Below are 15,000 nucleotides of genomic sequence, written 5' to 3' on the forward strand. Positions count from 1 at the left end.
GGTTGGACTGTTTGACAGAAGCTGGAAAGCTGCACAGGCTCCAATACACACACACACACACACATACACACGCACACACACACATACACACGCACACACACACACATACACACGCACACACACACACATACAAACACACGCAAACGCATGCAAATACACACACACGCACACAGATATGATAAATGAAAGACGAGAAATTTTATTATTAATTCCGATAATTGTTTCGACACATCTAGCATCGATCACTCACGGGTGGAACACTTAACAACTGGTTCGGGAGCATCCGGTTGCCTCATCGTGTGATAAACAGACAGAACTCGTTAAAATAAGAGTTCTGCAATGTATCTTCTCATTTCATAGAATGAAAAGCAACGAAACGAAGGAAATATCTTCCTTTATGTAGAAGATGGAAAATAGTCACAGATCCAAAAGAGCCATTTTATTTCATGCTGTTCCAATTCCCTCAGTTGTAGAAATGTGTTCAGACATCACAGGTGCCAAGCTGTATTGACCTTTGCTCTTTCACTTGGATAACATCAGTGACACGGTGAGGGAGGCTAGAATGCATGAGTGACTGCTGGTCTTCCATAAACACACACACATTTATTTATCAGAGCCAACTCTGGGTCATCAACGTCACTCTGGCTGACCACATGTTTCACATAAGACACATGCATAAAAGAAGGTAAGAGACTTAATGCACACCGCAGACTTATATGTGCACCGATAATTTAACAATAAGACGGAAACATAGTTTTAATACAAAAATTACTTCATTCACACATGAACTTCATTCAGTTTACTAAATTTATACTCGGGTTAAGCCCGAAAAGCCCAAGTGCCGGAGTCGTCGCTGATATAAACATATATATAAACATATATATATATATATATATATATATACAAATAAGTAAATATATGGCACAACGAAGTACCGATATTTACTGGAAATAGCGAACGTAATAATACGACGCTAATGTACAGCTTCACCGCGTATGTACTAGCAAAAATGCGTGTGTGCAACAAACTAGAAAAAATTGTCTTACCTCCAGGGAGAACATCTGAAAGATGAAATACCTAGAAAAGGATAATGTGGGACCGGCGTCGGTTTCAGATTTTTCAAGATATGTCTGCACCCATAAACTTGATCTATCTTCATCAGCCAAACATATACCACGACAACATTTCAGATGTTACCACATTAATGCCAATACACTCGACTGAAACACCGAAACGCTAACAGCACGAGAACGGTGAAGAAGTTTCAATAAATTAGTAATGCAATACTAGAGTATTGCTTTCCAGTAAAGAATAGCCCGTGAGGGAAATATATATATATATATATATATATATATATATATATATATATATATATATATATATATATATATATATATATATATATATATATATATATATATATATATATGTATATATATATATATATATATATTCACAGATGTGATCTCCGTATAGAAGACACTTTGTAGTGCTCAAAAGAGTCAAACTTACACTCCGATGTCTTTACAGGAGATCCTTCCACAAGGTAAAGAAAGGCTTTAAGAGGGATCATGTTGAGCGAGTATTGTATATCATATAAATTATGCGTAAAGGCGCATGGTCAATTGGTTAGAGTGTCGGACTCAGAAGTGAGTAGTGAGTACCCCCGCGGGCAGGCAGGTAGGTAGATATGTATTGTAAGTGCAGCTCCCTTGATTTAGAGATGAGCTATATTGCAAAGATGGTACACAGGAAGAGTAGGAATGGAAAAATAAGCTGCATGAGAAGGTGCACAAGAAAAGGTACATCAACATCAAGGAATGTCTGAAATGGTACTTACTTTATATTCGCATATTCTATGATATCCTTTGGGAATTTTACTGTGATTTCTTTATAGTCTGATCTGAATTCCACGCCAGTGCTTGTATGGGCCATATTTACCATCTTCAGGCCCATTCTTGTGAGGTGAGCATCAACTGTCATATCTCCGGTCACTTCAATGACAGCACTACAAATATAAAATGGAACCACACAAACAAAAAATATCATCATTGATCTATATTGAGATTAGGGTCATTGGCTCAATTATTCTATCTCTTCTGATTTCATTGGATATTTGTCTAATATTAAATTTTATCTTCAAGCTATTCGTATCTCCTATTCATGTTCGTATTCACTAATACAATTTATATTCATATGTGCAAAAGTTTTAATTCCAAAATATAGCCTTTACACGGTAAAGGTTTGATGAACTCTCTTGTATACTTTTACCCATAAAGTGATTGTTAAAACTATGTTAGACTAACAGTAAGTACTTTCAAGATAAGGTATAACCAACATATGACTACTTTCAGGAAAGACAGTGTGAGAGTTTGAGAAGAAGTAAGGGAGAGAGTATGAAAGACTGAGAGAGAGAGAGAGAGAGAGTAAGAGAGAAAATGAGTGAGAGATTGAGAGGGAGAGAGCCAGTGAGAATAAGGAAGGGAGAGAGAGTGAAAGTAAGAGAAAAGAAAGAATGTGTGTGAGAGAGAAAGAGAGAATGATATAGAAAGAAAAGAAGAGAGCAAAAGTAAATAGACAAATATACGAGAGAAAGAACGGAGGGGTTACTGACCTAAATTTAATTGCTAAATCGAGACCGTTCTGCTTCCATTTTGTCTGATCATTATTATTGATTGCAGCAGTGGCTTTGACATTCATCTCAAGAGGGAAACCAATGGCTGTCGGATATTTCACCTGACTGTTAACGATTTGCATTGTCTTGAAGAGAGTTAAGAAGTAAGGCCATCTGAAGAATAAAAACGAGCGTCTGGTATCTCCATAGAAAATCTCATTGCCGAAAAATCTCAGGTACATGTGGGACTTGCCATTTCGCTGAAAATATGAGATGGAACAGTCAAGTTATTGTACACAGTTCTAATAAGTATGCGTATTATATATATGTATGTATATATATATATATATATATATATATATATATATATATATATATATATATATATATATATATATATATATATATGTATATATATATATATATATATATATATATATATGTATGTGAAGTTAGGTAAAGCTGGTTTATAGGATTACTCATTTAATTAGAACCTTCGAACGAGGCAATGTTTATTATAATTCCATTACTTACGTAAGGTTCCGCATTTGTCATGCGATGAGATGACCACATGTGTTCCATGTCTCTTTCAAAGCCTTCTAAACGTCCACCGACTTCAAGAATGTTGATGGCATGCCCAAAGAGGTCAAGAGTCAAATTGAGATTAGCCGAACGCGGGATAAAAGATTTGGGGGAAAAGATGACGTTACTGTCCAATTTAGCTCCGGCATTCATGTCTTTGGAGAAGAACGATCCTCCGTAGTTGCGGGAGAACTTGCGTTTGTCAAGATTAAACTGTTTAACTACCCCTTCTGATTCGAGGAATGATCGGATATGCTGCAAATGCGGGTCAGAAGTTTGTCTCAAGTTTTTTAAATGTGACCAAATGAATGATCCAACTTGGTTTGAATTCCCTATCACCAGCATTTCATGTATTTGTCTGAGAAGCATTCGGCTTGGACATTTCATGAGGCCAAGATAAGCGTTGATACGGAGTTCAGAGTCTTCCTCAGTGTTGACAAAGACTTCCATCAGGGCAGAGCGCTGAAAGATAAGGAGAGAAATGAGGACGAATTAGGAATTCATGTTTAACAGAGAAAACCCCCAGCTGAGCTAATTAATAGCAGGCAATCACATTCGCCCTAATAAGGGATAGGGGTCAGCAAGGGACAATAAAGTGAGAATTTGCTCTGAGCTTAGCCATGAACAACAGGAAGGAACTACATAAAGCAGACTGGCTGCTACAGCAACATCAGTATGCGAATGTCACCTTTCTACTTGCTCCCCTACCTCCTTCCTCTCCACACATCTGAGCAACGACTTTTTCCAAATGTCTCGAAGAAGGGGTCTTCACTCGAAAATATTGAAATATTTTGTTTACTTTGTTGCTTCTCGCATTGTTGCGGCCTTACACAGCAACATTCGTTGAAAGATATGAAGCCTACCTGTTGAAACTTTACTATACATCCGACAGGATGAATAATGATCAGCAATGCATCAATCTCATCAGGGAGGATATAAACAACAGTGCTCATCAAATAGACATTTTAGCAGATATAAGAAACCGCAGAAAATGTGACGTATATATATATATATATATATAGAAAATAGTAAAAAGTGAAAAAACTACAGAAGGCTTAAAGGTTAAAAAATATATATTTGAGTCAATATGTCTGAAGAATATTAAAATTTTTTTTCCCTACAATGACATAGTTTAGAAGAAAGACCGGTTTCGCGTTTAGCTTTTCAAATTTCTTACGACGTTATGTTTATGTTGAACAGAGTTATCGTTATGTTTATGTTTAAAAGAGTTCTAAATAAGGGGAGGTAATGAGTGATTTTTTTCCGGTGTAAGGGAGATAATCGCTTAAATATATATATATATGAAACTTTGAATGCATCCATCGAAGCGTATGTCGATGATATGAAGATATGAATAATTGAATAACATACTGAGCGTTTGTCACCGTTTTCAATTTTTCCTGTTTTCTCCTAAATTCGTCTTGCTTCCCCTCAGAATCAAATCCCCATAAGTACATGTATAAACAACAAACTCAAAAGCAAATAATAGAATTAATTTTTGAAAAATTGTTTTGTTAGACTCACCCTTGCATCACAAGGTATACGACGGAAGGCATCGATGGCTGACACTCTAACTTCCATTGGAAAGCTGGTTGTTGTCACACATTTGGACAATGTGCGTTCAGCCTTACTTGAAAAACCAATATTACCAAGAGACCGAAGAGCCTGGATTACATGCGGATTAGCATCTTTGTCACAATCACCAACAAACGACATGTATTTCTGGATAAGAGCACCAATTTCGAAATCTTCAGCACATTTTGGATTCTTGTTACAATAGCTGGCAGCCATAGATGAAATGGACAGCATGACTTTGTGAGATATTTTCTTGTTATCCAAGAGGGGCTGTGAAATATGAATCATAGACAATACATGAATGTTGTGAAATGTGAAATGTAGAAAATACATTAATAGTATGAAATGGGAAATGTAAAAAGCTAGGTGAATACTATTAAATGTGAAATGTAGAAAGTACATGCATACTTTGAGATGTGAAAAGTAAATAAAACTTTCATGTTGTGAAATATGAAATTTGAAAGACAGGTGAATACTCTGATACGGGAAAAGTAGGTAAATACTGTGAGTCGTGAAATTAGGAGTTAGGAAATGGCATCCAGCTGTAGTAATCATGCCAAAGTAGACACTTGGAGCTTGGTAGAGTCCTGAAAAACCGTCCAACTCATGCTAGTGTGGAAAACAGATGCTAACTGACTATGGCAATGATAACAGTGATGAAATACTTACAGTGACTGCTTCGACCATTTCCTTCGATGGGTTCTGGGTGACCGAGAGGACTGCTAGAAATATAACTATGTCTTCGTCTTCGAATTGATTTATTGAAGTCAGATATTGGAACATCTTCACGGATGCCACAGTTCCTAACATTGGTAGAGAGTCACGGAAATATCTCCTGCAACAGAGATAATAATCGTACCGAATGATGACAAAAGGCGTGGACGTCTATGTGGTGATTCAGGATTGCTAGAAATAACAGCCAAATTTCACATAATTTTAAAAAATTAAGGATTCATTGAACTATGTAGTCTTTGATATACTCACTCTGCATAAAAGATGGGACTGTCATGGTTAGAACACCTTTAATCATGGGTATGCTGGATGGGGACTTACTTGAGGCCAAACAACAACAACAACAATAACGAAGAACACATTTGATAATGTAATCCTAGCTATACCATGTCCGAATAAAAGATTAGATGGTCATAACTAGAGTACATTGGATTACAGGTCCCCTGGCTCAGGTCTGACCTGAGGCTAATAAGCATCAATCGCATTGATCTTATAGAAGTAGCATAGGTCATTTCAAGTGACCATCTCTCCAGCTCAAACCAATAAAAAGACAAAAAGGGCTCAATGACTCACCTGATCAAGGAATTGAACCTGCACCCTTATCACCGTGATCCCATCACACTAACCATTAGGTCACACAACTTCACACTCATAATAGTCGCAAAATATTATTCTTGTTTGTTCCCTCTCGAGCCACGCCTGGCTCATAGGGCCGGTTTCCCGGTTTCCTTGGTATATAGGTTCCCCACTGGACGGGACGCTGGTCCGTCGCAGGTGAGCTGCAAGATGCAGGAGGAAAGAGTGAGAGAAAGTTGTGGCGAAAGAGTCAGCAAAAGTTCGCCATTACCTTCTGCCGGAGCGCATGGAGCTTAGGTGTTTCACTCATGAACACAAGCATCGCACAGTCTGAGATTCGAACCCACGATTCCTCGACCGTGAGTCCGCTGCTCTAACCACTAAGCCATGTGCCTCCCACAAAATATTAGTGATACCAAAAAGTAATGTTGCATTTCATGTAATGAGTTCAAATCAGCATAAAACATATCGTAAATATTTTTATTCATTCCTAATATAACTGTCCTCTTTAGCAATAACATTTCCGAACCTCGAAACCGGTTTTCTGATCGTTCGGATATAAGGAAAATCAGGTTTTTCAGAAGAGAAAAATGTTTGGAGTGGCATTTCGACATCGCCTCTACTTCTGAATGTCTTTTCTTTACTAAGTGTGTTTATGTGGTTTCAGTAAGTGAGAATCTGATGGTGCCAGGTCTGGTGAGTAGGGAGGGTGAGGTAGAGCATCCCAACCTATTCAATTTATCTTTTCTTTGGGTAATTTTTGCTGAATGTGGCCTTTATTCCCCGGTTACAGCTTCTTAGGTAACCGCTTCCCTTCTCTATACACTTTCCCAATCTGCTTGAGACGATTTTTCTCAGTGGTTCAAGGCTTACTTAGCCTCTGGGATAACTCCCCAATACTTTGACTGTCGGACCAATTGCTTGAAAATACGACATTACTTTTTGGTAGCCCTGAACATAAATAAAGAAAATACTAACTTGGTGCGGTCTGAATTTTTCCGACAGAAACCTTCTCTTGAAATGTCACTGTAAATTCTGCGAAGAGTCGCATAATCAACACTTTTCATGAGGTCGATCAAGTTGTTGAGCATTTTCGGCAGTTCGGGCCTTATGTCTTCACTCATTTTGTCGCAGAGTTCCTCAAAGACACTCAGAATCTCTTGTGTGGGGAGTTGGTCTGAATACATCGTCTCTTTGTGGTCGAACAGTAAATCACTTCTGTGGCTGAACCGTTCTGAATTGAAAACCAATTGAAAGACATTTATAATAACGAAGTAGTATCAAGGAGTAATTTCTAGATGCCTGGTAATACAGAAGATGGGGAGTTGTGTGGTCAATGGCAGTGGTCCCAAACCTGTTTTGCACCGTGTTTTCATGCAAGACAATTTCCCTACAGACCAAGGGACCACACACGTAACAAAACAGAATAAAGGGCATCAAATACAATTGAATTAATACATCTTTATATATATAAAACTGAGAATGTGTGTCTGTCTGTGTGTTTCCCTAAAACTTGAGAACTACACAACCAATTTCATTCAAATTTTACTCATGCCTTACTTAGGGTCTATGTAGTTTCATGGGCAAAAGAAATGTTCAACTTCTTGACTAGAGCGAGCCCATCACAATATCATATCTTCTCCACTATTTCAGTATTACGTGTTAAAAGTGAAACAAAAATATTTCTCTATTTTATGTCAGATGCTTTCACTTTAACAATAAAAATAATAATAACAATTGAATTATATGTAGTAAGTAATAATTAAAATCAAACTAAAGTATAATATAATCGTAACATAACAAAAGTAAAAATAGCAATTGGTATAAAATTGCATCAAGGATCTGAACTTGAATAAGTGGTTTCACATGAATGGGAATAAATTAAAAATAAAATTAGCGTGCAGAAATGGAATAGTCCAGATGGATAATTTAAAAATAAAATTAAAGAAAAGACTATTGTCTATAAAGTATACAATGTAGAGAAAAAAGAAGAGCTAACAATTCCAGTCTGTTATATATTTTGAGTATTGTTATCACTAGCGATATCAAGATATAACTTTGTATTTTGCATTTTATGTGTAGATGTATATATATATAGATGTACATGTAACATGTACACATATATATAAACATATATACATGCACTAGCACTATGTCCCGGCAACGACGGGTCTTTAATGCTAGTATATAATACATATGTAATGCATATGTAATAGTTTCAAATTTTGGAATAGAACCAGAAGTTTTTGAGGGAAGAAAGGAGTCGATTACATCGACCACAGTACTTGACTGGTACTTGTTTTAACAACCTCGAAAGGATGAAGCGTAAAACCGATCTTGGCAGAATTTGAACTTAGAACATAACGAATGCAGCTTAGCATTTTAATTGGTGAGCTAACGATTCCGTTGGTTCATCACTAATCTGTACATCCTCTGATAACTCACGGATGGTAATTTGATGATTTCCTCTCACAGCTGCACGCACATCTACAATGTTTTTCTCAGTTCTGCTGGTTGCCGGTCTCCCAGAACTTTCGTCAATATCGAAACTTTTTCGGCCATCATGGAAACGTCTGAACCACTCGTACACTTGTGTGCGGCTCATATACTCCTCTCCATACTCTCCTCTCCATACACTCCTCTCCGTACTCTCCTCTCCATACACTCCTCTCCATACACTTTCTGCAACTTTGCGTAGAACTCTGAGCATGACAACCTTCTCTGTCATGATCAATGTGACAATCACATGCTACACACCTTCCTTCAAAGAACTGCTGTAAACAGCGGAAGTGAGCAAGAACATTAAAACCTAGTGCGCATGCTCAGCAGTATCCAAGGTCAATCTGTGACAAGCAGCTTCATTCTGCGCGCTTTAGCTTCTTTACAATGCTAACAGTCCGGGTACTTATTCGTAAGACCTCATATAAAATGTGAAATCTAACCTATTAGCATTTAAACAGGCCCTGTCAACCAAAACATTCAACCTGTTTTATCTTCAAACTGGTCAGATCTGGCCTTTCATACCTACCCTACAAAGTCGCTTCAGAAGAAACAATCACATCATCAAAATATGAAATAATGCAGGATTAATTTAAAACGATGTGAATAAATAAGTATTATATTTGATAATCATCTGAATGCTCAAGGATTAACGTGTAAAAGTTCTGGGGAATCTTACCCAGTTACCTATTTTGTTGGTTCATAAAGCTGCTGCTGCTGCTACTACTACTACTACTACTACTACTACTTCTGATGCTGCTGCATCTTCTGCTGCTGCTGCTACTACTACTACTACTACTACTACTACTACTACTACTACTACTGCTTCTGATGCTGCTGTAGCTTCTACAGCTGCTGCTGCTGCTACTACTACTACTACTACTACTACTACTACTACTACTGCTTCTGATGCTGCTGCAGCTTCTGCTGCTACTACTACTACTACTACTACTACTACTACTGCTTCTGATGCTGCTACTACTACTACTACTACTACTACTACTACTACTACTACTACTACTACTACTACTACTACCAGTATACTGGTGAATGTGCGGATCGTGAGATATATCCCGATTGCTCCAAGGAAGCCTCACCTGTCTGTCGATAATTTGACGAACTCTTTTCTCTAAAAGTCAACTTCTGCGTCTGTTCTGTCATGGCACCGCTCTTGCCATTCGAGAATGGCCTGAATATATTTTCCTCAGTACATTCGCTCTTGGTCAGAATATTGTCGTGCATGTCCAGTGTCTGGACGCAATTGTGGTAGCTCTTCATTAGAGGCATGGATCGTACTTTCTGTAATTAAATGTGCATTGAGTTAATTAATTAAGTCTCTGAGGTGTTAAACATGTGACATTAGTAAAGGCATCGCTAGTAACGCACGTGTTATAAATGTATTACATGTAACAACTTAACATCTTATCAACATACCATTAATATACCATAAAAAAAAAAACATTGACCTCTCCGAATTACCATCAGGAATTTGTCATGTGCCCATGACAAATTCCTGATGAGAACATTATGGGGATACGAAATATATCAGTAGCATCTCATTAACATTTCATTAACACCATTAGCATTTCTGTTGAAATGCAATTAACATCATATTAACATAACAACAGCATATCATTATATCATTATATCCTATATATATATTATATATATATATATATATATATATATATATATATATATATATATATATATATATATACGTATATATATGTATGTATATATTATATATATATATATATATATATATATTATATATATATATATATATATATATATATATATATATAGTATATATATGTATGTATATATATATATATATATAATATATATATATATATATATATATATATATATATATATATATATATATATACGTTATATATGTATGTATATATATATATATATATATATATATATATATATATATATATATATATATATATATATACGTATATATATGTATGTATATATATATATATATATATATATATATATATATATATATATATATAGATATATATATATATTGAAGGCGGCGAGCTGGCAGAAACGTTAGCACGCCGGCGAAATGCGTAGCCGTATTTCGTCTGCCGTTACGTTCTGAGTTCAAATTCCGCCTAGGTCGACTTTGCCTTTCATCCTTCGGGGTCGATAATAAAGTACCAGTTATGCACTGGGGATCGATGTAATCGACTTAATCCGTTTGTCTCTCCTTGTTTGTTCCCTCTGTGTTTAGCCCCTTGTGAGTTGTAAAGAAAAAAAAATATATATATATATATATGTATGTGAATACACATATAAATACATACTCATGTACACTCATGAACACACAGACACATGCACACACACATATCAACAACAGTCAATAAATACTCACAGAGTGGACATTGTATTTGACTGAATTCATGGCAATGCGGTAGTACTCTCGGTCACTGCAACTGAGGAGGTCTTTGCTCTTATGGATGGTCTTAGTACGCCTGTAGGTGTCCTGCACCTTGTACTCGGTCAAACACTTGCCCACAACATCGGTCTGAAATTGGAGGAGAAAAAAATAACATTGTAAGTAATGTTAATGATGATGATGATGATGATGATGATCTTTTCTACTCCAGGAAGAAGACATGAAATATTATTTGTTGCAAATTAGTTGGTTTGGTTGACCCCCCCCCCTGACAATCCTTGAGCGCAAAGATCTTGATGAAATGCTGCCGGGCATTTTGTTTGGTGTGCTAACGATTGTAGCAACTCAATGCCAAAAATAATGATAATGATGATGACAATCTGCGGACCGCCGAATACTGGGTTTAGTGTGCAGCGCAGGATGGCTCATTTAAGAAACCCCTCTCGAGATGGTGTCTCGACCAAAATACTGGTGGTTGTGACGCCTTAACACTTTCCCTCTGCACGAGAGAGTAATGAATAGTAGAATTAAGACAAACAACGGCGTAAATAATGACGGAACTAAAGGTGGTGGTGGTGGTGGGAGAAAAAAAACAAAGAAAAAGGAGTAGTAAAAGGTGTAGTAGCAGTAGGAGGAGGAGGTAAAGAGAGGTAAAGAGAAGCAAGGTAGAACAAGAGGAGGAGGGGAAGAAGACTAGAAGGGGCAGAAGAGGAGGTGGAGGAAAAATTAACAAAAATAACATGAACATCCAAACATTGGTAACAACAACGACAGCAATAGTCCCATTAACTACATGCCCACCACCCCCAACAGATGGATTGCAACGCATAGTTTGATAATATAAAGACACACCAACCTCTGTTACGTTGACATCTCTGTCCAGATCGTCCATGGAGTTTTGGAAAGCTGACAGAATACCACGTTTGATGTTAAGGACCCATGTTGATTCCTCTGACATCGGACAAACTTCTTCGATCTTGCCGTCCTGGAACGAGAACCTCAATCCCTGCTTCATGAGGGCGTCGCTGAACTGTTGACCTTCAGGAGCATAGTCCATGTTGGTGACCTGGACATTATTGAGCTGTTGGATAAAAATTAAAAATATTAGAAAGAAACCACGTTTTTCTTGCAAGCTGACGCTCAGGCATGGTTGTGTAGTTAAGGAGATCGTTTTCCAATAATAATGACATGGTTTTGGGTTCAGTCCCACTGCACAGCACCTTGGGCAAGTGGCTTTTACTGCGTATATATACGGAATTTTGTCAGTGAACAGGTCGCGGTCTGAAAGCAACGAAAATATTTGACAAATTAAATTTAAATGTTGAAGTGAATCTAATGGATTTTGTGTGTTTCTTAAATGGCTTAGAAACACCATCCAGCACACAATCTCAGATCAGGTCACTTGCTATGCAAGTACATCTCCGTAATATATATATATTACCTGGATTTTGTGGGGAGGGGGACAGTCGATCACATGACCCCAGTACTCCACTGGTACTTAATTTCTCGACCCCGGAAAGATGAAAAGCAAAGTTGACCTCGGCTGAATATGGGGTCGACTTTGCCTTCTGCTATAGGCACACAGCTTGAAATTACGGGGGAGGAGTAAGTCGATAACAACGACTCCAGTACTTGACTGATCCTTATTTTATTGACTCCGAAATGATGAAATGCGAAGTTGACCTCAGCGGAATTTGAACTCAGAATGTAAAGACGGACGAAATGGTGCGAAGCATTTTGCCCTGGTGTGATAACGATTCTGCCAGCTCTCTACTTTAACAATAACAACAAGAAGAAGAAAAAGAATTTTACCGTCATGACCATGTCACATTTTGTCACAGGTTCAAATACGACTCTGGCATTCAACGAAAAGCTGGCCCCTCCATGGGACGCTCCATTCATCTTTGTCGTGGTTTGTGCCTTGTAATCATATTCATAGGAAGAACCAACTTCATAATTGAATTTTCGAGTTCCTGTAAAAGCATAAATGTATCATATACTCTTATATAAGCACATACATATGTATATCTATATCTATCAATATATATATATGTATAAGCATGTATATATATATATATATATATATATAGTGGTATAAATATCAACACAATTTTTCCCCTTCCTCCCTTTTTTTTTCTCTCTTCCCTTCTCCAAACTCGCAGACACCCACACACGTACACACACACACGCACACACACACACACACACACACACACACACACACCTCCACAAAACGATCATAAAGTGGAAAGAATTCTTAAACCCCAAAAAGCATTTGACATTAAACCACACCACACCTCTCACAATGATAATAGGAAATATAATTTCTGGCCTGCCTCCCCGCCACCACACACTCAGTGACACTGTGAAGTGTCAAAATTGAAATTCTTTCTTTTTCCCAAGACCTTAGAACCCCCTTGGAGTCAATATTTGTCAGCAGACCAAAAAAATTCTTTTCTTCTTCTTCCCTCTCCCTTCCCCTCTTTTTCTTTAGCACTCATCCCAGATACAAAAACACGCACACACACACACACACACACACACATACACACATGTTCTTTCTCTCACTTTCTCCTCATCCATCACCCTCTTGTACTGTCTTATATTCCTCCCCACCACTACAAACTCTATAAAATAGTCAAACTCCTCACACAGGAACTTAGTTTGATTTGAAAACCCCACTAGAATGGGAGAAAGCGCTAATGATTTAAGTTATATGATATATAAAAAATGTAATATACAAATAAACATCTGTAAATATAAACCATCCGATTTTCTGAGTACCTCATTTCTTCTAATATATACATATATATATTATATATATATATATATATAATATATATATATATATATATATATAATAATATATATTATATATATATAAATGAAAAGAATGGAGTCGAACGAAGATGTTAACAAAATCCTTTACTCGACATATGTTTCGAAGACATGTTTTCATTCCAAAGGAATAAAGGGTGCATTATGCAATCTTCTCATCAGGAAAGAAAGGGAGCCTCTCTCGACAACAAGACAAACAAAAATTTCGATGACTGCCTACATTTTCCATGCTGACGATAAACATAGGATAATTCATTCACCTACTTATATATATATATATATACATATATATATCCCTCGACCGCAAGTCCGCTGCTCTAACCACTGGGCCATGATGTGCCTCCACGACAGACTAAGTATCAGAGTCAACGAAAAAGAAATAAAACAGCAAGTATTGGGCTCGATTCATTCGACTGAGGCAGTGCTCCAGCATGGTCGCAGTCTAATGAATGAAGCGAGTAAAGGACAAAAGAAAAAGAAGGAGGACGAGAAGGAAAAGAAAGAGAGTAAGAGAAGGAAGAAAGGCGAAGTGGGAGAAGAATAAGGAAGCAACATTACCTAAGCAGGTCGTTGCACAGATCTGTTCTTGGTTGCCATGGTTTCTCTTGATGGTTCCTGTTGGTAGAAGATAATAGAATTTACAATAGGGAAATATTATGCCAAAATAACGAGTGTGTGTGTGTGTGTGTGTGTGTTTATGCATGCGAAACAATTTCTTTTTGGAACATAGAAACGTGAAGCAGATAAAGTTATAAATAATAGTGTTAAAATGCGGAATATTTCACTTCCCCTCAAAATTTTAAATTTTTTTAGGATACCAACGCATGCATGCATGCATGCATGTATACATACATACATACACTACATACATACATACATAATATATGTATATATACTATATATATATATATATATATATACATATATATATAATATACATATACATAGATACATATATATATATATAAATAATAAATAAAACATATGCATATATACATACATATATGTACTACCTACCTCTACATGTATATATACACGCATATATAAGTACAGGACACCAAAATGAAAACGTTGAACACAATGAGAAACGAAAACATAAACACAAAACCAAGGAACTGGACATTTTTCTTAAACAACAAAAAAATAGAGTACAGGACAAATA

General features: G+C 36.7%; 1 protein-coding gene across 2 annotated transcripts in view; it reads right to left on the reverse strand.

Annotated features, from left to right (window-relative positions):
• LOC115226285 overlaps nucleotides 1-15,000 on the reverse strand; it is a 111,069-nt gene that overhangs the window by 92,955 nt on the left and 3,114 nt on the right. For both annotated transcript variants that reach the window (XM_036515213.1, XM_029797273.2), the window contains exons 2-12: nucleotides 14,397-14,453; nucleotides 12,813-12,973; nucleotides 11,857-12,081; nucleotides 10,977-11,129; nucleotides 9,676-9,877; nucleotides 7,058-7,313; nucleotides 5,441-5,606; nucleotides 4,721-5,041; nucleotides 3,149-3,658; nucleotides 2,615-2,874; nucleotides 1,841-2,008 (exon numbers count right to left, since the gene is read on the reverse strand). In XM_036515213.1, coding sequence (XP_036371106.1) covers nucleotides 1,841-2,008; nucleotides 2,615-2,874; nucleotides 3,149-3,658; nucleotides 4,721-5,041; nucleotides 5,441-5,606; nucleotides 7,058-7,313; nucleotides 9,676-9,877; nucleotides 10,977-11,129; nucleotides 11,857-12,081; nucleotides 12,813-12,973; nucleotides 14,397-14,453 — 2,479 coding nt within the window. The remainder of the gene's footprint in view (nucleotides 1-1,840; nucleotides 2,009-2,614; nucleotides 2,875-3,148; nucleotides 3,659-4,720; nucleotides 5,042-5,440; nucleotides 5,607-7,057; nucleotides 7,314-9,675; nucleotides 9,878-10,976; nucleotides 11,130-11,856; nucleotides 12,082-12,812; nucleotides 12,974-14,396; nucleotides 14,454-15,000) is intronic.

Source organism: Octopus sinensis, linkage group LG30 (genome assembly GCF_006345805.1).
Source record: "Octopus sinensis linkage group LG30, ASM634580v1, whole genome shotgun sequence".
Lineage (NCBI taxonomy): Eukaryota > Metazoa > Mollusca > Cephalopoda > Octopoda > Octopodidae > Octopus > Octopus sinensis.